This window comes from Triticum aestivum, chromosome 1D, assembly GCF_018294505.1.
Source record: "Triticum aestivum cultivar Chinese Spring chromosome 1D, IWGSC CS RefSeq v2.1, whole genome shotgun sequence".
NCBI classification, from domain to species: domain Eukaryota; kingdom Viridiplantae; phylum Streptophyta; class Magnoliopsida; order Poales; family Poaceae; genus Triticum; species Triticum aestivum.
Genome location: NC_057796.1, coordinates 293,332,823 through 293,354,746, shown reverse-complemented (window position 1 = coordinate 293,354,746; position 21,924 = coordinate 293,332,823). Strand labels below are relative to the sequence as shown.

The following is a 21,924-nucleotide window of genomic DNA, read 5'->3' as shown; positions in this document are numbered from 1 at the left end:
CGTTGATTAGACGGGTTGATGTGAGACTTTCTCCTTTTTGTCTTCTCCACATTACCCCCGTCATTATATTCTATTCCACCCATAGTGCTATATCCATGGCTCACGCTCATGTATTGCGTGAAAGTTGAAAAAAGTTTGAGATTACTAAAGTATGAAACAATTGCTTGGCTTGTCATCGGGGTTGTGCATGATGAGAGCATTCTTGTGTGACGAAAATGGAGCATGACCAAACTATATGATTTTGTAGGGATGAACTTTCTTTGGCCATGTTATTTTGAGAAGACATAATTGCTTAGTTAGTATGCTTGAAGTATTATTACTTTTATGTCAATATTAAACTTTTATCTTGAATCTTTCGGATCTGAATATTCATACCACAATTAAGAGGGTTACATTGAAAATTATGCTAAGTAGCATTCCACATCAAAAATTCTGTTTTTATCATTTACCTACTCGAGGACGAGCAGGAATTAAGCTTGGGGATGCTTGATACGTCTCCAACGTATCTATAATTTTTTATTGTTCAATGCTATATTATATTCTGTTTTGGATGTTTAGTGGGCTTTATTATACACTTTTATATTATTTTTGGGACTAACCTATTAACCGGAGGCCCAGCCTAAATTGCTGTTTTTTTTGCCTATTTCAGTGTTTTGAAGGAAAAGGATATCAAACAGAGTCCAAACGGAATGAAGCCTTCGGGAACGTGATTTTCGGAACAAACGTGATCCAGAGGACTTGGAGTCTACGTAAAGCAATCAACGAGGAGGGCACGAGGAAGGGGGGCGCGCCCACCTCCGCCAGGCGTGCCCTCCACCCTCGTGAGGCCCACGTTGCTCCACCGACGTACTTCTTCCTCCTATATATACCTACATACCCCCAAACCATCAGGGGCATCCACGAAAACCTAATTCCACCGCCGCAACCTTATGTACCCGTGAGATCCCATTTTGGGGCCTTTTCTGGCGTCCTGCCGGAGGGGGCATTGATCATGGAGGGCTTCTACATCAACACCATAGCCTCTCCGATGATGTGTGAGTAGTTTACCTCAGACCTTCGAGTCCATAGTTATTAGCTAGATGGCTTCTTCTCTCTCTTTGGATCTCAGTACAAAGTTCTCCTCCATCTTCTTGGAGATCTATTCGATGTAATCTTCTTTTGCGGTGTGTTTGTCGAGATCCGATGAATTGTGGGTTTATGATCAAGATTATCTATGAACAATATTTGAATCTTCTCTGAATTCTTTTATGTATGATTGGTTATCTTTGCAAGTCTCTTCGAATTATTAGTTTGGTTTGGCCTACTAGATTGATCTTTCTTGCAATGGGAGAAGTGCTTAGCTTTGGGTTCAATCTTGCGGTGTCCTTTCCCAGTGACAGCAGGGGCAGCAAGGCACGTATTGTATTGTTGCCATCGAGGGTAAAAAGATGGGGTTTATATCATATTGCATGAGTTTATCCCTCTACATCATGTCATCTTGCTTAAAGCATTACTCTGTTCTTATGAACTTAATACTCTAGATGCATGCTGGATAGCGGTCGATGTGTGGAGTAATAGTAGTAGATGCAGAATCGTTTCGGTCTACTTGTCGCGGACGTGATGCCTATATACATGATCATACCTAGATATTCTCATAACTATGCTCAATTCTATCAATTGCTCGACAGTAATTTGTTCACCCACCATAATACTTATGCTATCTTGAGAGAAGCCACTAGTGAAACCTATGGCCCCGGGGTCTATTTTCCATCATATTAATCTTCCAACACTTAGCTATTTCTATTACCGTTTATTTTACTTTGCATCTTTATTTCTCTTTATCATAAAAATACCAAAAATATTATCTTATCATATCTATCAGATCTCACTCTCGTAAGTGACCGTGAAGGGATTGACAACCCCTTTACCGCGTTGGTTGCGAGGTTCTTATTTGTTTGTGTAGGTGCGTGGGACTCGAGCGTGATCTCCTACTGGATTGATACCTTGGTTCTCAAAAACTGAGGGAAATACTTACGCTACTTTACTGCATCACCCTTTCCTTTTCAAGGGAAAACAAACGCAGTGCTCAAGAGGTAGCACCGGCTGATTAGCCTTGCGCTTGTTGTTCTGCTGGTTGTGCTGCTGCCGGCTTCCTTCGCCGACCGGCTTCGGAGGGGGAACCGGCTTTGCTTTGCCGGCTTCATCCAGCGCCACCTGGATCTTCATGGCGGAGTCGGCGTTGGCGTACTTGTCCGCCGTCACCATGAGCGCGGCCATGGTGGCCGGCTCCGAGCGTAAGAGCTTGTGCTTGAGGAGGGTGCCATCCCGGCACCCGTTGACGAAGTACTGGATTGCTTGGACTTCGTGGATGCCCTCACAGCTGTTCTTGAGCTCGGTCCAGCGCGCAAGGTACTCTCGGCCGGTTTCCGCCGGCCCCTGCACGCACATGGCGAGCTGGCTGGGACTGCCGGGTCGCCGGTAGGTCCCGATGAAGTTGCGCACGAAGGCTTGCTCGATGTCGACCCATGCGGTCCTTCAGCTTGCCACCTTCGAGCTGATCCAGGCCGACCGTGGCTGCCTGGGCGGCACGCATGTTCTTCACTGGAGTCTCATAGACGGGGGAGAGGGCGCCGAAGGCGAGGCCGATCGCGCCACCCCGGGCTCGCACGTCGGCGACCCAGCTTGGCTCGGCCGCGGTAGGCGTGAAGCCATAGGCGGCGTTGCGCTCCAGTTGAGCTGAGTCGAGGCGATGCTGCGTGGCGGCGAGCGTCTCGGTGAGGTCCAGCAGGCACTGGCGGTCCTCGTCGAGCCTAGTCCGGGCCTCGGCGATGTTGGAGGCGTCGATGTCGGTGCCGATGGGAACGCGGAGGTTCTGCATCGTGGTGTGCAGCGGGTTGGACGAGCCGGCCCGATCCGCTGCGGCCTTGGCTTCGGCGGCCTTCCTCGCCGCACTCGACGAGGAAGAGGCGTCGGTGTCGGTGACGAAGACCTCCACGCAGAGGTCCGTTGCCCCGGCGGGAGCGCTGCCGCCGAGGGAGAGGGGGGAGTCAGAAAAGTCAAGTACCTCGCTGGGGTACTCGTCGGCTGCAGGCGCATCGGCGATGCGCAGCGCGGCGAAGGAGGCGGCGAGTGCGTCGATGACGTCGTCCGCCAGCGTGACGGGCTCGTCGGAGTCGGGGAGGAGCCCCGTTTGAAGCATCCTCCCGGCTAGGACCTCGAGCTGCCCAATGGTGGGCGCCAACTGTCGTGGTGGGCGCATGGCAGATGCCAAGGGATGGATAAAGGTAGGAGGAGGCTCGAGGGCACTGGTGGGCTCCAGAGGCGAGTTCGGCATGAGCGAGCACGGGACGCAAGACATACCTAGGTTCGGAGCTCTCCGGAGAGATAACACCCCTAGTCCTGCCGAGTGTAGTTGATATGTATCAGTAAAGGGTTGCTCCTTGAGCTGTATGGAGGAAGGAGGAAGACAGACCAAGGCTCGGGCTGCTTCTCCTTGTGGTGTGTGTGTGCTACTAATGATCTGATCCTCTGGTGTTCCCTATTGTTCTCCCCGTATGCATGAGGGCTCCTGGGGGTTTTATAGGCCAACCCCCCAGGGGTACAAGGGTAATGTTACAAGGCCGTGGGGCCGGATTGTCATTGTCCGGGAAGCCGGCGCTGGGACCCGCCGGGGGTCAGGGCTCGCCGGGTTCTCCGGGGGCGGGGCTGAAGGAAATATGCCCTAGAGGCAATAATAAAGTATTATATATTTCCTTATATCATGATAAATGTTTATTATTCATGCTAGAATTGTATTAACCGGAAACATAATACATGTGTGAATACATAGACAAAGTGTCACTAGTATGCCTCTACTTGACTAGCTCGTTAATCAAAGATGGTTATGTTTCCTAGGCATAGACATGAGTTGTCATTTGATTAACGAGATCACCTCATTAGGAGAATGACGTGATTGACTTGACCCATTCCGTTAGCTTAGCACCCGATCATTTAGTATGTTGCTATTGCTTTCTTCATGACTTATACATGTTCCTATGACTATGAGATTATGCAACTCCCGTTTACCGGAGGAACACTTTGTGTGCTACCAAACGTCACAACGTAAATGGGTGATTATAAAGGTGCTCTACAGGTGTCTCCAAAGGTACTTGTTGGGTTGGCGTATTTCGAGATTAGGATTTGTCACTCCGATTGTCGGAGAGGTATCTCTGGGCCCACTCGGTAATGCACATCACTATAAGCCTTGCAAGCATTGTGACTAATGAGTTGGTTGCGGGATGATGTATTACGGAATGAGTAAAGAGACTTGCCGGTAACGAGATTGAACTAGGTATCGAGATACCGACGATCGAATCTCGGGCAAGTAACATACCGATGACAAAGGGAACAACGTATGTTGTTATGCGGTCTGACCGATAAAGATCTTCGTAGAATATGTGGGAGCCAATATGGGCATCCAGGTCCCGCTATTGGTTATTGACCGGAGAGGTGTCTCGGTCATGTCTACATAGTTCTCGAACCCGTAGGGTCCGCACGCTTAACGTTACGATGACAGTTTTATTGAGTTTTGATGTACCGAAGGAGTTCGGAGTCCCGGATGAGATCGGGGACATGACGAGGAGTCTCGAAATGGCCGAGACGTAAAAATCGATATATTGGACGACTATATTCGGACTTCGGAAAGGTTCCGAGTGATTCGGGTATTTTTCGGAGTACCGGAGAGTTACGGGAATTCGTATTGGGCCTTAATGGGCCATACGGGAAAGGAGAGAAAGGCCTCAAAAGGTGGCCGCGCCCCTCCCCATGATCTGGTCCGAATTGGACTATGGAAGGGGGGCGCCCCCTTCCTTCTTTCTCCTTCCCCCTTCCCTTCTCCTATTCCCACAAGGAAAGGAGGAGTCCTACTCCCGGTGGGAGTAGGACTCCCCCCTTTGGCGCGCCTCTCCCCTTGGCCGGCTGCCTCCCCCTTGCTCCTTTATATACGGGGGCAGGGGGCATCCCAGAGACACAACAATTGATCCTTGAGATCTCTTAGCCGTGTGTGGTGCCCCCCTCCACCATATTACACCTCGATAATACCGTTGCGGAGCTTAGGCGAAGCCCTGCGTCGGTGGAACATCATCATCGTCACCACACCGTAGTGCTGACGAAACTCTCCCTCAACACTCGGCTGGATCGGAGTTCGAGGGACGTCATCGAGCTGAACGTGTGTAGAGCTCGGAGGTGCCGTACGTTCGGTACTTGATCAGTCGGATCGTGAAGACGTACGACTACATCAACCGCGTTCTGATAACGCTTCCGCTGTCGGTCTACGAGGGTACGTGGACAACACTCTCCCCTCTCGTTGCTATGCATCACCATGATCTTGCGTGTGCGTAGGAATTTTTTTGAAATTACTACGTTCCCCAACAGTGCCATCCGAGCCTGGTTTTATGCGTTGATGCTATGCACGAGTAGAACACAAGTGAGTTGTGGGCGATATAAGTCATACTGCTTACCAGCATGTCATACTTTGGTTCAGCGGTATTGTGAGATGAAGCGGCCCGGACCGACATTACGCGTACGCTTACGCGAGACTGGTTTCACCGTTGCGAGCACTCGTTGCTTAAAGGTGACCGGCGGGTGTCTGTCTCTCTCACTTTAGTTGAACCGAGTGAGGCTACGCCCGGTCCTTGCGAAGGTTAAAATAGCACCAACTTGACAAACTATCGTTGTGGTTTTGATGCGTAGGTAAGAACGGTTCTTGCTAAGCCCGTAGCAGCCACGTAAAACTTGCAACAACAAAGTAGAGGACGTCTAAATTGTTTTTGCAGGGCATGTTGTGATATGATATGGTCAAGACATGATGTGATATAATTTGTTGTATGAGATGATCATGTTTTGTAACCGAGTTATCGGCAACTGGCAGGAGCCATATGGTTGTCGCTTTATTGTATGAGATGCAATCGCCATGTAATAGTTTTACTTTATCACTAAGTGGTAGCGATAGTCGTAAAAGCAATAAGTTGGCGAGACGACAACGATACTACGATGGAGATCAAGGTGTCGCGCCGGTGACGATGGTGATCATGACGGTGCTTCGGAGATGGAGATCACGAGCACGGTGCTTCGGAGATGGAGATCACAAGCACAAGATGATGATGGCCATATCATATCACTTATATTGATTGCATGTGATGTTAATCCTTTATGCATCTTATCTTGCTTTGATTGACGGTAGCATTATAAGATGATCTCTCACTAAAATTTCAAGATTAAGTGTTCACCCTGAGTATGCACCGTTGCGAAAGTTCTTCGTGCTGAGACACCACGTGTTAATCGGGTGTGATAGGCTCTACGTTCAAATACAACGGGTGCAAAACAGTTGCACGCGCGGAATACTCAGGTTAAACTTGACGAGCCTAGCATATACAGATATGGCCTCGGAACACAAAGACCGAAAGGTCAAGCGTGAATCATATAGTAGATATGATCAACATAGTGATGTTCACCATTGAAACTACTCCATCTCACGTGTTAATCGGACATGGTTTAGTTGATATGGATCACGTGATCACTTAGAGGATTAGAGGGATGTCTATCTAAGTGGGAGTTCTTAAGTAATATGATTAATTGAACTTAAATTTATCATGAACTTAGTCCTGATAGTATTTTGTAAATTATGTTATAGATCAATAGCTCGCGTTGTTGCTTCCCTGTGTTTATTTTTTATATGTTCCTTGAGAAAGCTATGTTGAAAGATGTTAGTACCAAAGATGCGGATTGGATCCGTGATCTGAGGATTATCCTCATTGCTGCACAGAAAAATTATGTCCTTGATGCACCGCTAGGTGACAGACCTATTGCAGGAGCAGATGCAGACATTATGAACGTTTGGCTAGCTCAATATGATGACTACTTGATAGTTTAGTGCACCATGCTTAACGGCTTAGAATCGGGACTTCAAAGACGTTTTGAACGTCATGGACCATATGAGATGTTCCAGGAGTTGAAGTTAATATTTCAAGCAAATACCCGAGTTGAGAGATATGAAATCTCCAACAAGTTCTATAGCTAAAAGATGGAGGAGAATCGCTCAACTAGTGAGCATGTGCTCAGATTGTCTGGGTACTACAATCGCTTGAATCAAGTGGGAGTTAATCTTCCAGATAAAATAGTGATTGACAGAATTCTCTAGTCACCATCACCAAGTTAGTAGAACTTAGTGATGAACAATAGTATGCAAGGGATGACGAAAGTAATTCCCGAGCTCTTCGTGATGCTGAAATCGACGAAGGTAGAAATCAAGAAAAACATCAAGTGTTGATGGTTAACAAGACCACTAGTTTCAAGAAAAGGGCAAAGGGATAGAAGGGGAACTTCAAGAAGAACGGCAAGCAAGTTGCTGCTCAAGTGAAGAAGCCTAAGTCTGGTCCTAAGCCTGAGACTAAGTGCTTCTACTGCAAAGGGACTGGTCACTGGAAGCAGAACTACCCCAACTATTTGGTGGATAAGAAGGATGGCAAAGTGAACAAAGGTATATTGGATATACATGTTATTGATGTGTACTTTACTAGTGTTTATAGCAACCCTTCGGTATTTTGATACTGGTTCAGTTGCTAAGAGTAGTAACTCGAAACGGGAGTTGCAGAATAAACAGAGACTAGTAAAAGGAGAGGTGACGATGTGTGTTGGAAGTAGTTCCAAGATTGATATGATCATCATCGCACACTCCCTATACTTTCGGGATTAGTGTTGAAACTAAATAAGTGTTATTTGGTGTTTGCGTTGAGCATGAATATGATTTGATCATGTTTATTGCAATACGGTTATTCATTTAAGTTAGAGAACAATTGTTGTTCTGTTTACATGAATAAAAACCTTCTATGGTCATACACACCAACGAAAATGGTTTGTTGGATCTCGATCGTAGTGATACACATATTCATAATAATGAAGCCAAAAGATGCAAAGTTAATAATGATAGTGCAACTTATATGTGGCACAGCCGTTTAGGTCATATTGGTGTAAAGCGCATGAAGAAACTCCATACTGATGGGATTTTTGGAATCACTTGATTATGAATCACTTGATGCTTGCGAACCGTGCCTCATGGGCAAGATGACTAAAACACCGTTCTCCGAAACTATGGAGAGAGCAACAGATTTGTTGGAAGTCATACATACAGATGTATGTGGTCCAATGAATATTGAGGCTCGTGGCGGATATCGTTATTTTCTCACCTTCACAGATGATTTGAGCAGATATGGGTATATCTACTTAATGAAACATAAGTCTGAAACATTTGAAAAGTTCATATAATTTCAGAGTGAAGTGGAAAATCATCGTAACAAGAAAAATAAAGTTTCTACGATCTGATCGTAGATAAGAGTATTTGAGTTACGAGTTTGGCCTTCAGTTAAAACAATGTGAAATAGTTTCACTACTCACGCCACCTGGAACACCACAGCATAATGGTGTGTCCAAACGTCATAACCGTACTTTATTGGATATAGTGCAATCTATGATGTCTCTTACCAATTTAACACTATCGTTTTGGGGCTATGCATTGACAGCTACATCCACGTTAAATAGGGCACCATCAAAATCCGTTGAGACGACGCCTTATGAACTGAGGTTTAGCAAGAAACCAAAGTTGTCGTTTCTTAAAGTTTGGGGTTGCGATGCTTATGTGAAAAAGTTTCATCCTGATAAGCTCAAACCCAAAATCGGAGAAATGTGTCTTCATAGGATACCCAAAGGAGACAGTTGGGTACACCTTCTATCACAGATCCGAAGGCAAGACATTCGTTGCTAAGTATGGATCCTTTCTAGAGAAGGAGTTTCTCTCGAAAGAAGTGAGTGGGAGGAAAGTAGAACTTGATGAGGTAACTGTACCTGCTCCCTTATTGGAAAGTAGATCATCACAGAAATCAGTTTCTGCGACACCTACACCAATTAGTGAGGAAGTTAATGATAATGATCATGAAACTTCAGATCAAGTTACTACCAAACCTCGTAGGTAAACCAGAGTAAGATCCGCACCAGAGTGGTACGGTAATCCTGTACTGGAGGTTATGTTACTAGACCATGACGAACCTACGAACTATGAGGAAGCGATGATGAGCCCAGAATCCGCACCAGAGTGGAACCCATTCCGTTAGCTTAGCACCCGATCGTTTAGTATGTTGCTATTGCTTTCTTCATGACTTATACATGTTCCTATGACTATGAGATTATGCAACTCCCGTTTACCGGAGGAACACTTTGTGTGCTACCAAACGTCACAACGTAAATGGGTGATTATAAAGGTGCTCTACAGGTGTCTCCAAAGGTACTTGTTGGGTTGGCGTATTTCGAGATTAGGATTTGTCACTCCGATTGTCGGAGAGGTATCTCTGGGCCCACTCGGTAATGCACATCACTATAAGCCTTGCAAGCATTGTGACTAATGAGTTGGTTGCGGGATGATGTATTACGGAACGAGTAAAGAGACTTGCCGGTAACGAGATTGAACTAGGTATCGAGATACCGACGATCGAATCTCGGGCAAGTAACATACCGATGACAAAGGGAACAACGTATGTTGTTATGCGGTCTGACCGATAAAGATCTTCGTAGAATATGTGGGAGCCAATATGGGCATCCAGGTCCCGCTATTGGTTATTGACCGGAGAGGTGTCTCGGTCATGTCTACATAGTTCTCGAACCCGTAGGGTCCGCACGCTTAACGTTACGATGACAGTTTTATTGAGTTTTGATGTACCGAAGGAGTTCGGAGTCCCGGATGAGATCGGGGACATGACGAGGAGTCTCGAAATGGCCGAGACGTAAAAATCGATATATTGGACGACTATATTCGGACTTCGGAAAGGTTCCGAGTGATTCGGGTATTTTTCGGAGTACCGGAGAGTTACGGGAATTCGTATTGGGCCTTAATGGGCCATACGGGAAAGGAGAGAAAGGCCTCAAAAGGTGGCCGCGCCCCTCCCCATGATCTGGTCCGAATTGGACTAGGGAAGGGGGGCGCCCCCTTCCTTCTTTCTCCTTCCCCCTTCCCTTCTCCTATTCCCACAAGGAAAGGAGGAGTCCTACTCCCGGTGGGAGTAGGACTCCCCCCTTTGGCGCGCCTCTCCCCTTGGCCGGCTGCCTCCCCCTTGCTCCTTTATATACGGGGGCAGGGGGGCACCCCAGAGACACAACAATTGATCCTTGAGATCTCTTAGCCGTGTGCGGTGCCCCCCTCCACCATATTACACCTCGATAATACCGTTGCGGAGCTTAGGCGAAGCCCTGCGTCGGTGGAACATCATCATCGTCACCATGCCGTAGTGCTGACGAAACTCTCCCTCAACACTCGGCTGGATCGGAGTTCGAGGGACGTCATCGAGCTGAACGTGTGTAGAACTCGGAGGTGCCGTACGTTCGGTACTTGATCAGTCGGATCGTGAAGACGTACGACTACATCAACCGTGTTGTGATAACGCTTCCGCTGTCGGTCTACGAGGGTACGTGGACAACACTCTCCCCTCTCGTTGCTATGCATCACCATGATTTTGCGTGTGCGTAGGATTTTTTTTGAAATTACTACGTTCCCCAACAGGGGCCTGCCGGGTACGGGGGCACTGTTGGCCGTCTTGTCGATCGTCAGGGAGTGGCCGGGTTGAGTCGGCTACAGTGGCGCTCCGTCAGGTCGCCGCTTGCTGGCGTCATCGGTGACGATGGTTGCACTGTTGCCACGCCAGCCCTGGTCAGCGGGTAGGTGGGGCACTGTTGCCACGCCCCGGCTGACGAGAGGCATGGGCGGGGCACTGTTGCCTCGGTCATCGGTAGGTGGAGACTCGTCCCATCGTACGACTGGGATGGGACGGGAGCTGACCCATGGCCGGGTTGAGGAACGCGCCAAGGGTGGAGCTGGCTTGTTGGAGAAGTCTTGATGTGCCGGGTTCGGCTGTCTTGAGCTGGTTGTTGGGGCCGAGTTGAGTAGTCCGGCCGGGTTGGAGAGTTTGGCCGGGTCGAGGGGCTTGGCCAGGTTGGGCAACCCGGTCAAGCGCGAGCCGGCTTGAGGGGCGATGCTGGCCTCGTTGTTTTTGAAAAGGATCCGGGTTCCATTGCCTGCCTGGGGTTCATCCCCCCGACAGGTGCTTTCTTAGGAAAATGATGAGCAAACTTGGTTTCTGTGAGGCCTTTGTGGAACTGATAATGCAATGTGTAGAATCTGTGAAGTACACTATAAAAGTGAATGGAGAGCTAACTGAAGAGATTATACCAGGAAGAGGATTAAGGCAAGGAGACCCGCTATCCCCTTATATGTTTATTATTTGTGATGAAGCTTTATTCTCCATGTTGTACAAGGTTGAAGTAGACAAAACAATGAGAGGAGTGTGTATTTGCCAAAAAGCTCCTAGCATCTCACATTTTTTTGCCGATGATTCACTTATCCTATGAAGAGCAAAGAAAAAGGATGTCCTGAATCCAATGGAAATATTAGCCATGTATGAGTCTCTCTCAGGTCAAACTATGAATGAGGATAAGACACCAATTCTGTTTATTGTAAACACAACTGACTAGTGCAGGAATGAAATCAAGGAGGTATTAGGAATAAAAAAAGAGTCAACAAATGAACAATATCTTGGACTTCCGGTGCATATTGGGAAATCAAAAGTGGGTATATTTAGCTTCCTAAATGACAGAATCTGGAAGAAGATCCACGGGTGGAAAGAAAAGATGTTGTCTCGTGTTGGGAAGGAGATCCTCATCAAAGCCGTGGCTCAGGAAATTCCCACGTATGCAATGAGTTGTTTCGAGATGACTAAGACCGTTTGCGAGCAAATTTCATCCCTAATTGGTAGATACTTGTGGAAGAATCAGGAAAAGGGGAACAAAATACACTGGATAAGTTGGGAAACATTAACAAGACCTAAGGGAGAAGGTGTACTGGGAATTAGGGTCTTTTATGCTTTTAACATTGCCATGTTGGGCAAGACAGGCATGCAGGCTTTTAAATAATCCAGACTCACTATGTGGTCAGGTTCTTAAAGCTCGCTACTTTCCGAATGGAAATGTGTTAGAGGCAGAGGCAAGGCAAGGAATGTCTTATACTTGGAGGAGTATCTTAAAAGGCATTAACCTACTAAAATGGGACTTATGTGGAGAATTGGAGATGGGAAGAATGTGAGAATCTGGGATGACCCATGGATCCTCAGGAATTTTACTAGGAAACATTGCACTCCAAAATGTAATAGCCCTTTGAAAACAAAGTAGCTGAATCAATTAATATGGATGGAAGATGGAACATGGAGGTGCTGGAAACAATTTTTTGGGAGGAAGATGTCAAGGCTATTCTAGCTATCCCAACTGGTACAGGCTATAATGATGAATCTGCTTGGCATGCTGGTGAAAAAGGTTTATTTTCAGAAAGATCAGCATACCATGTCTATGTGGAGGAAGAAAAGAGGAGAAGCCAAAGAGGGATAGTAAGACCGTCAAGGCAGAATGCCGAATATGAAGTAAATTAGAGAAAGGTATGGAGAATAGGATGTCCAAATCACTTAAAGCACTCCATATGGAGATTAGGTCACATTTCCTTAGCTTTGAGCAATACCTTGAGAAAAAGAGGAATTGAAGCAGAGAAGGATTGTCTGATCTGTAAGCGAACATTTGAAGATGGCGGCCACCTCTTTCTCAAATGTAAAAGAGTAACTCAAATATGGGAGATGCTAGGATTGAAGAACATAAGGAAGAAGTCGGTAACTAAACAATCTATTGCAGATTTTATAAATGAAGTCCTCAAGCTAGAAGAAGAAGAAAAAAACAAGGTGATGGTACTTCTGTGGCAGTGGTAGAATGAAAGGGATAATATTACAGAAGAAGGTAAAGTACGAACTAATGATGATATATATTACACTATTATTGAGAAGACTAATGAATATTGCCACGCTCTCATGAAGGAAAAGGAGCTCAAGAAAACATGTCAAGATCGGTGGAAACCGCCTCAGCACGAAGCACCGAAGATGAACATTGATGGCGCCTTTCATCCTCAAACAAGTAGTGGTGGCTGGGGTGCTGTTATCCGGGGTCATAACGGAGCTGTTTAGGCGTGTGGAGCAGGAAGGCTTGAGAATCTAATTAATCCACTTCATGCTGAAATATTTGCTTCATGGGCCAAGCTGGCTGCGTCTAAAGGAATCACTATTATCTGCTTCGAAACTGACTCCATGTTGCTAAAACAAGGATGAGCAAGATCGATCAGTGGTCTGCAAGGTACTAGCGGAGTTGAAAGTGTTCCTGAAGCAAAATTTGGATCAATTTAGTTTCAGTTTTGCTAGTAGGAACTGTAATAGAGTTAGCCCATTTATTAGCAAGTATGAGATGTACCATGAATTTGTTTGAAGTGTTAAACACAAACAATATATCCCTGATGTACAAGATTTGGTGGCGAGCGAGTCAGCTTTGTCCACAGAGTAATGCAATCAGTTGCATTTGTTCCCCCCCTCCCCCCCCCCCCCCCCCCCCCCCCCCCCCCCCTCCCCCCAAAAAAAACGTGTTTACTCCAAAAAAAAAGAGAAGAGAGAGAGAGAGAGAGAGGAGACCAGCGCGGCAAATTTTCCTCCGGTTGCCACTCTTATGTTCCAGATGCACCCGCTCCCCTTCCTCGACGACCCGCGCCGCCTCCGCCGGCTCCTCTCGTCCTGCGCAGCGCTCCGGACACTCACCCGCCTCCACGCCCTCCTGATCGTCTCCTCCTCCGCCTCCTCCCACCACATTCTTTCCTCCTGCCTCGCCACCGCGTACGCCCGCGCCGGCGACCTCGCCGCCGCCGAGTCCACGCTCGCCACCGCGCCCACGTCGCCGTCCTCCATCGCCGCGTGGAACGCCCTCCTCGCGGCGCATTCCCGCGGGGCCTCCCCGGACGAGGCGCTGCGCGTCTTCCGCGCTATCCCGGCCGCCGTGCGCCCCGACAGCACCACCTTCACGCTCGCGCTCTCCGCGTGCGCGCGCCTCGGGGATCTCGCCACTGGGGAGGTCGTCAGGGACCGCGCGTCCAAGGCAGGGTACAGGAACGACATCTTCGTGTGCTCGTCGCTGCTAAACTTCTACGCGAAATGGGGCGCCATGGACGATGCCGTCAAGGTGTTCGACAGAATGCGGAAGAGGGACCGCGTCACGTGGAGCACCATGGTTACCGGATGCGTGAACGCGGGGCAGCCGGTTCAGGCGATTGAGATGTACATGAGGATGAGGGAGGACGGTCTGGAGGGAGACGAGGTGGTTATCGTCGGGGTTATGCAGGCTTGCGCAGCAACAGGGGATGTCCGGATGGGGGCCTCGGTTCATGGGTACTTGTTGCGGCATGCTATGCGGATGGACATTGTCATCTCAACAAGCCTTGTTGACATGTATGCGAAGAATAGACTGTTTGATCAGGCGCGCCGGGTGTTTGAGCTGATGCCGCACAGGAATGATGTGTCGTGGAGCGCGCTGATCTCACAGCTTGCACAGTATGGGAATGCAGATGAGGCACTTGGTTTGTTCAGACAGATGCAGGTCTCTGGTCTTCAGCCTAATTCAGGGCCAGTTGTTGGTGCACTATTAGCTTGTTCTGATCTTGGACTCTTGAAGCTAGGGAAGTCAATACATGGTTTCATCTTGAGGCGGCTTGAGCTCGATCACATGGTAGGTACGGCAGTCATTGATATGTACTCAAAATGCGGCTCCCTGGCAAGCGCCCAATTGCTTTTCGATAAGGTTGTCTCAAGAGACTTGATTTCGTGGAATGTGATGATTGCGTGCTTCGGTGCTCATGGACGAGGCCGTGATGCCCTCTCTTTGTTCCAAGAAATGAAGAGAAACGAAGTAAGACCTGATCATGCCACATTTGCTTCTCTTTTGTCGGCACTCAGCCACTCCGGTCTCGTAGAAGAAGGGAAATTCTGGTTCGATTGCATGGTTAATGAGTATGGAATTGAACCTGCCGAGAAACACTTGGTGTGTATAGTGGATCTCTTAGCTCGTTCTGGTCTTGTTGAAGAGGCCAAAGACCTGCTGGCATCAATGCACACCAAACCAACCATCTCAATTTTGGTCGCTCTACTTTCAGGCTGTCGGAATAACAAGAAGCTGGAACTTGGGGAGAGCACAGCAGAGAAGATCCTTGAACTGCAACCTGGGGATGTCGGCGTCCTTGCCTTGGTCTCAAATCTTTACGCCACTGCCAAGAACTGGGACAAGGTCAGGGAAGTGCGCAAGCTAATGAAGGATCACAGCAGCAAGAAGGTGCCCGGGTGTAGCTCGATAGAGATACGCGGAGCACTGCATACATTCGTCATGGAAGATCAGAGCCATCCTCAGCATAGACAGATTCTACAGATGGTCTCGAAGCTCGACTCCGAGATGAGGAAGATGGGCTATGTCCCGAAGACGGAGTTCGTGTACCATGACCTCGAGGAAGGCGTCAAGGAGCAGCTTCTCAGCCGCCACAGCGAGAGGCTGGCGATCGCCTTTGGGCTGCTGAACACGAGCCCAGGGACGAGGCTTGTGGTCATAAAGAACCTCAGGGTCTGCGGCGACTGCCACGATGCCATCAAGTACATGTCGAAGATCGCCGACAGGGAGATCGTGGTGCGGGATGCGAAACGCTTCCACCATTTCAAGGACGGAGCCTGCTCCTGCGGCGATTACTGGTGAAGCTCGCGACACAACCTGTCCGTTGTCCACCAGCTCCGTCCTTGCTTGGTCTCAAATCTTTATGCCGCTGCCATGAACCGGAACAAGGACGTGCGGAAGCTAATGAAGCCTGGGTGTAGCTCTATAGAGATGCGCGGAGTCTACTGACTGCGTGAACCAGCATATAGTTGAGTGCTAGTTCCAGCTGTCCTGTGCAACTGCAAACACAGTGATTTGATCAGATTTCATACTCCCTCCGTCCCAGCGATACATTCGTTTGAGCGACAATTAATATGGGGCAGAGGAGTATATGAAACCGGGATGGTTACGTTTCAGAAATTTGAACGAAGGCTCTAGATCTTTCATGCTTCTAACAGATTTGATACCATAGGGAGGACAAGCAGAATAACTGTGCAGACGTCTCTCATCAGTCATTGTCCGCTGAAATAAGTGTCACCCGAGTGCAGTTCCACAAGTTCACATGCACTGCGTCTGCGTCGTCACCCCTGTTGAAATCCTCGCCAGAGTCGTAGGCGACCGTACCTCTGAATACATGACGCAGCGGTCGGTCGCCGAGGTCGTCGAGGTTTACGGCACCACGACTCTACCACCACCGCCAACACCAGGACCGATCGCGACGTCAACACCGGCCGTGCTCGGCGCGCCATCCCGAGCCTTCGACGCACCGTCGTCAGTCTCCGCACCGGCCTCGCGATCGTTTCATTTTCCACCGGCCGCGGACCCGGACGGGAGGCGTGCCGCGTCGCGGTAGTGCCCCGTCGGCGAGCGTGGCCGTCGCCGTCTGAGCGGCCGCGGGCGTCTCTTGCCGTGGGAAGGCAACTCGAAGCGTGGCAAAGTTTTGCTTTGCCTTGCGTTGCTTTTCTCCCGGGGCTCGTCTCGTGGACTCGTCGTTATCGCTACGAATCTTGACGAGGGGAGGGGGTCCAGATAACGCTGGACGGACTTTCGTGCCGTTCGTTGGAGCTGCTAGTGGTTGAGGAACGCTTGCTTCTCAAGTAGGAGTACTGGAGTAGGAGTGGCGGGTCGGACGGGATTTTTTGTCGAAAAAGATCACTTGTTCTGCCGCCACGGTGTAAGGCGGCAGCCCCTGCCGCCAGCCGGCCAGGCGGCAGGCTGCCCATAACAGCGAGCGGTGAATTGCTACCAGGCCGGTGTTGGGCCCTGCAGCCTCGTCCGGTGGCGGCAGGACTGTTTGCTGCAGCAAGACCCGATGCATGCATGCGCTAGTACGTCGTGGCCTCGTGGACAAGCTTTGCCATGCATGCATCGCTTAGCGAACCAATCAACTTGTGCATGCACAATACAAGCCTTTGTATTTTTAAAATACATGCGTGTATAGCCTGCACTTACGAGCAACTGGACGCATGGTTTGTTCGTTTTTTGTCTGTTTGGATATGCCAGGCAGACGAATGCGTCTACCTTTTTATATGAGTTGACTGGAGCGCCCAACGAGAGGCCGACCCAAATTTGCGCGCGTACAGATAGCCATAATAGGAATTTAATTAACCTTAAGTGATCGGTCAACCGTGGGCCAAAGTCCACTTAAAACATAATTAAACATTAATAAAAACTAAAAATAGTCGGCGCCCGCATGCAGCCTTAGACGTCCGCCTTGCCCTTGCCCTTGCCCTTGCCGTCATCATCACAGTAAGTGAGGTCGATGAAGACGGAAGCCGGCCCAGCCCAGCCGAAGGCGGCTTGATATGCCGCCAGGGTTGCCTCCTTCGGCGTCTACTGCGGCGGAGGCAATGCGGCAACGTGGGCGCACTGCTCTCCTCCTCCCGCTCCCTCTGCATGCGCCGCTAGCCGTCGACGCGCTCCTCCGTCAGCCAGCGTTGTCGTCAATGCTCTAGATACATGACCTCCTGCGTCGGCGTGGCACCTAGCCAAACCCGGGGGGGGGGGGGGGAGGGGAGTGCTGACCCACTCCCGCAGCTGGCCGGTCCACAAGTACCGCTGGGCCGGCTTGGGCTTAGGCGTCGTGGTGGTTAGCGGCGGCGGCACTTATCGACGACGGGTCGCCGCGGAGCCATCCCTTCTAATGTTGTTGTGGGAGCAATTCTCAATTATTGTTTTTTTTGCTGTCGGGAAATGTAGAAGCGATGTTTCATGAGTGTTCAATGAGTTTTTGTTGTATTGATTCCGTTCACATAGCTTATTTTGGATCTTCAATGATTTTATACACGCACGTGTTTTAGAAATACAAAGGTTCATTCCATAAAAGAAGAGAAATACACAGGCTCATATTGTGCGTACACAAGTTGATCGGTTAGTTAACTTTTCTTTTTGAGGGGTAACAAGCTAACTGCCACGACGTACTAGCACATGCATGCATCGGGTCTTGCTGCAGCAACAGTCCTGCCGCCACCGGACGAGGCGGCAGGGCCCAACACCGGCCTCCGTTTCGTAGCGATTCACCACTGGCTGTTATGGGCAGCCTGCCGTCTGGCCAGCTGGTGGCAGGGGCTGCCGCCTTGCACCGTGGCGGCAGGTGCCACGTGTCAGCTGATGCGCCTGCCGCCACGGCCCAGGGGTCTTTTTTGCCAATATCATCTAGAGGGGGTCTTTTTTGATAATTTCGTTGGGCAGGTGGTCTTTTTCAAAAAAAAAAATCGTCGGACGGACCTGCCCCATGTGGGAGCATGGCAATGCCGCTCGCTGTTCGAGACTGCCAGGCTATAGCTATAGGGCCTCAACTATTGGCAGTTGGGCATCCACTGCTCATGATTGGGATCGTTTTTCCGCTTGATCGTGGAGCTGGTTTGGCCTCGTCGTTGACCTGCCGGTGAGTGGAAACTGGCCGGCGTCTGCACGACGCGGAATGTCGCGTCCGACTACAGCGAAACTTCTTTCTTTGGAGGATCAGGGATCGCCTCCCCGGTTCCGTTTCATTGCAGAATGAACACGCATCATCCATCTACCCTACCCCACTCCATCCACAGCGAAGGCGTTTTCTTTTCTTTTATAAAGCTCCGGAGGAAATGTTTCTGAATCTGCACCCAAAATAAATCTTAATCTCTCCCAAAAATAAAATGCAAAATCTTAATCTCTAATTATCTTGGCGCGTCCACGTGGGCCTTTTGGGATTTTCCAGCTGGTTCCGCCCCGCCCAACCCGCGGGAAATCGGCACGGGAGCTTCGCTACGACGCTTACCCGCCCGCCATTAACAATCGCAACCTGCCAACACCACCACCCCCCTTTCGCTTCTCTCGCGTCTCGCCACAACTTTAATTTTGCGGAAAAGGCCCCTCCAACTACCGGCGCTGGGCGAACGTGGGCGATGCTCCGGCCATCGCCGTATCCGTCGAGGCGTCTCCTCCAGAGCGGCGACCCCAGCCGCATCCCCGGCATCCCCCCGGCCGATCCGCCCGCCGGCGTCAGCTCGGATGTCGTCGTCATCCTCGCCGCCCTGCTCTGCGCGCTCATCTGCGTAGTCGGCCTCGCCGCGGTCGCGCGGTGCGCGCGCTCCCGCCGCAACGCCAACGCCCACGCCAACCAATCCTCGCCGTCCGGCAGCCCGGCCCACGCCCTGGCGGCCTTCGGCGGGGGCGGCGGCGGGCATAACCATGGTACTACAACTACTACGACGACAGGCGCGTCGGGGGGCAGCGTGACGACCACCAGCAAGGGGCTCAAGAAGAAGGCGCTCAAGGCGCTGCCGAAGCTGGCGTACGCGGACGCGGTGGCCGCGGCGGCGGCGGCGAGGGGCGCCGTGGCGGGGGGCGAGGAGGAGGAGGGGCAGGACGGGATCCTGGCGGAGTGCGCCATCTGCCTGACGGAGTTCGGCGAGCGGGAGGAGGTGCGCGTGATGCCGCAGTGCGGCCACGGGTTCCACGTCGAGTGCGTCGACACCTGGCTGCGCTCCAACTCCTCCTGCCCGTCCTGCCGCCGCCCCATCGTCCTCGACGACCCCGCGCCGCCCAAGCGGTGCCGCAAGTGCGAGGAGACCATCCTGGAGGCGGTCATCGCCTCGTCGTCGTCGGCCGGCGGCAGCCGCGGCGGCGGCCGTGGGGGATTCTTGCCGTAGTAGCAGTAGAAGAGGCGTCATGTCCCCTGGCGGGTGGGTCCAGGTCGGTGTGGGTAGTTGAGCTGCTCCTTTCTGCTGGTGGCCCACGCTGCAGTACTACCGCAGTGAAGTTTTTCTTCTCAAGAAATGGAAAGGAGAATAATTAGAGCTGTGATGTGAATGTGACTCTTTTCTGCAACCTTTTTCGCCTTGCACTTGCGCTACTGCTCCAGTACGTGTGGACGTGGGGAACATGACATCAGATTTGTAAAGAGCGTGCGTGGTCTCGTATAAAAATATACTATTTGTACTGCATATAGCTTGCTCAAAAGAGGCAAAGAAAAAACATTTTAAATGTGGATCCGGCAAAAATATGCAGCTCGTGTCTGAAGATCTGTTTGGTGTGGAGAAATAGGTGGAAGTTGTCTTTAAAAAATCTTTGGTACTCTTTGGCTAGGGTTTCTCGTGCCTCGTCTTCTGTGGTCTTAGGGCCATGAAGGTGTGGTGGATCCCGGCCCTTGCCGGCAGGAGGGCTTCATTTTTTCATACTTTTTTGAGTTTTGTTAGGGTTTGTGTACTGTTTAGAGAGTCGAGGCGGTGGCGACTCTTTGCAGATAGAATAAGGTTCTTCCCGCCTTGTCCCCATCCCGGTGATGTTTCTAGCATCGTCGGAGAGCGTGTGGAGATTTGTCTCTGACGGATCTTGCGGGATTCAGCCGACCTTTGTCTTCGGTGGATCCACGTGAATCTTGTCTTCGTTCGTCTATGTTCGTGTATCTACAGGTTCGATCCTTCTGATCTACGCTTCTCTTCATCGGCGGCGGATGCTGTTCTGGTGCGCTGGTCCTATGGGGCCTTAGCACGACGACTTCCTGACTGTCTACTACAACAAGGTTTGCCCGGCTCCGATGAAGGATGGGCGAAGATGGCGGCGCGCCTTCAGCTCGCTCCAGTGCTAGTAGTCGTCGCTAGATGATCTACGGACTTAGATGTATTTTTTACTTCTAGTGTTCTTTGTATTACCTTGACAGTTGAAGAATAGATTAGAAGTTATTCTTGCAAAAAATAGGTGGAAGTTGTGGAGTAATGACAGTTATGAAATATCGAACTTGTATGGAGAAACATGTAGAAGTCGACAATGGCATGAAAATGTTTCTCGTGTGGAGAGAGAAATAGGTGAAAGTTGTGGAGTAGTGGCAAGTATGAATATCAAACTTCTGGTACGGAGAAACATGTAGAAGCGGACAATGTCATGAATATCTTTTTGGTGTGGAGAGAGACATAGGTGGAAGTTGTCAAGTAATGACAACAGTAGCGGAGCTACAACAAGGCGACATGGGCCATGGCCCGCCCAGCTTTGCAGCGTTTGCTTCTATAACAGTTAGCCCATGGGCCCAAAAAAGCCAGCTATAAGCATTTGTTTTGCAGTGTGGCCCGCCCAATTTTTTGCTACAAGCTCCGCCACTGAATGACAGGTATGAAATATCAAACTTCTGATATGGAGAAACATGTCGAAGGCTACAAAGGCACTCACGATGACAGGGAGACCACACTAACTCTGGAATACTCGGATCATTTGTCGTTACACCCCTATCTTCGCTTGTGGATCTTGTTACTCTTGGGTATTTGGGCACCCTTAAGAAAAGAGGTCACCTTAGAGCCATAATCCATCGTGGTGAAGCTACGTGGTGGTGTTGGGAGCCTCCAATTAAGTTGTGGAGATTGCCCCAACCTTGTTTCTGAAGGTTCCGGTTGCCGCCTCCAAGGGCACCGCATATTGGAATCATGGCACCTTGCATTGTGCGAGGGTACGAAAAGAATAAGATAAGCCACTATGGCACTTGGGGAGCATCGTGCCACCACACCTCTCCAACAGAGACATACCTCCCCCAAAGGAGAAAACTTCGGGAACTACATCATCGTCTCCACTTGCGGATTTTTTTAACTTACTTGTTGCAAGCTTACTTTAAGTGTTAATCTTTCTAACTTGTTGTTCTTGAGCTTGTCATACATGTTGTCCACCTAGTTGCATATTTAGACAACATATTCTTGTTGTTTTCCTAAAATTTGAAAAGAAGTTAAAATTATTAGTCGTCTATTCACCACCTCTCTAGTCGACCGTACCGATCCTTTCACGTCCTCACCCAGTCGTCGCCACATCCGACATTGTCAGGCCAACGATTTTCATCGCAGTTGCCGAGACCAACCACTAAAGGCCAGTACATCAAACAATACGGCGATGCCTTCAACATGGTAACAACACAAGTTCATC

At 49.8% G+C, this 21,924-nt stretch overlaps 2 protein-coding genes across 2 annotated transcripts; both read left to right on the top strand.

The window, feature by feature from the left end:
- The first annotated feature begins 13,556 nt into the window (after positions 1 to 13,556).
- On the top strand, positions 13,557 to 16,942 carry LOC123181543 (putative pentatricopeptide repeat-containing protein At3g25060, mitochondrial). Its single transcript, XM_044593825.1, has one exon. The coding sequence runs from the start codon at positions 13,585 to 13,587 to the stop codon at positions 15,643 to 15,645; it is 2,061 nt and encodes a 686-aa protein (XP_044449760.1). The 5' UTR covers positions 13,557 to 13,584; the 3' UTR covers positions 15,646 to 16,942.
- Positions 16,943 to 18,794: 1,852 nt separating this feature from the next.
- On the top strand, positions 18,795 to 19,867 carry LOC123181542 (probable E3 ubiquitin-protein ligase ATL44). Its single transcript, XM_044593824.1, has one exon. It carries the CDS (start codon positions 18,927 to 18,929, stop codon positions 19,671 to 19,673), a length of 747 nt encoding a protein of 248 aa, XP_044449759.1. The 5' UTR covers positions 18,795 to 18,926; the 3' UTR covers positions 19,674 to 19,867.
- The last annotated feature ends 2,057 nt before the right edge of the window (positions 19,868 to 21,924 follow it).

Excerpts from the sequence above, each read along its gene's own strand:
- LOC123181543 (XM_044593825.1), top strand. The coding sequence starts at position 13,585 with ATGTTCCAGATGCACCCGCTCCCCTTCCTCGACGACCCGCGCCGCCTC.
- LOC123181542 (XM_044593824.1), top strand. The coding sequence starts at position 18,927 with ATGCTCCGGCCATCGCCGTATCCGTCGAGGCGTCTCCTCCAGAGCGGC.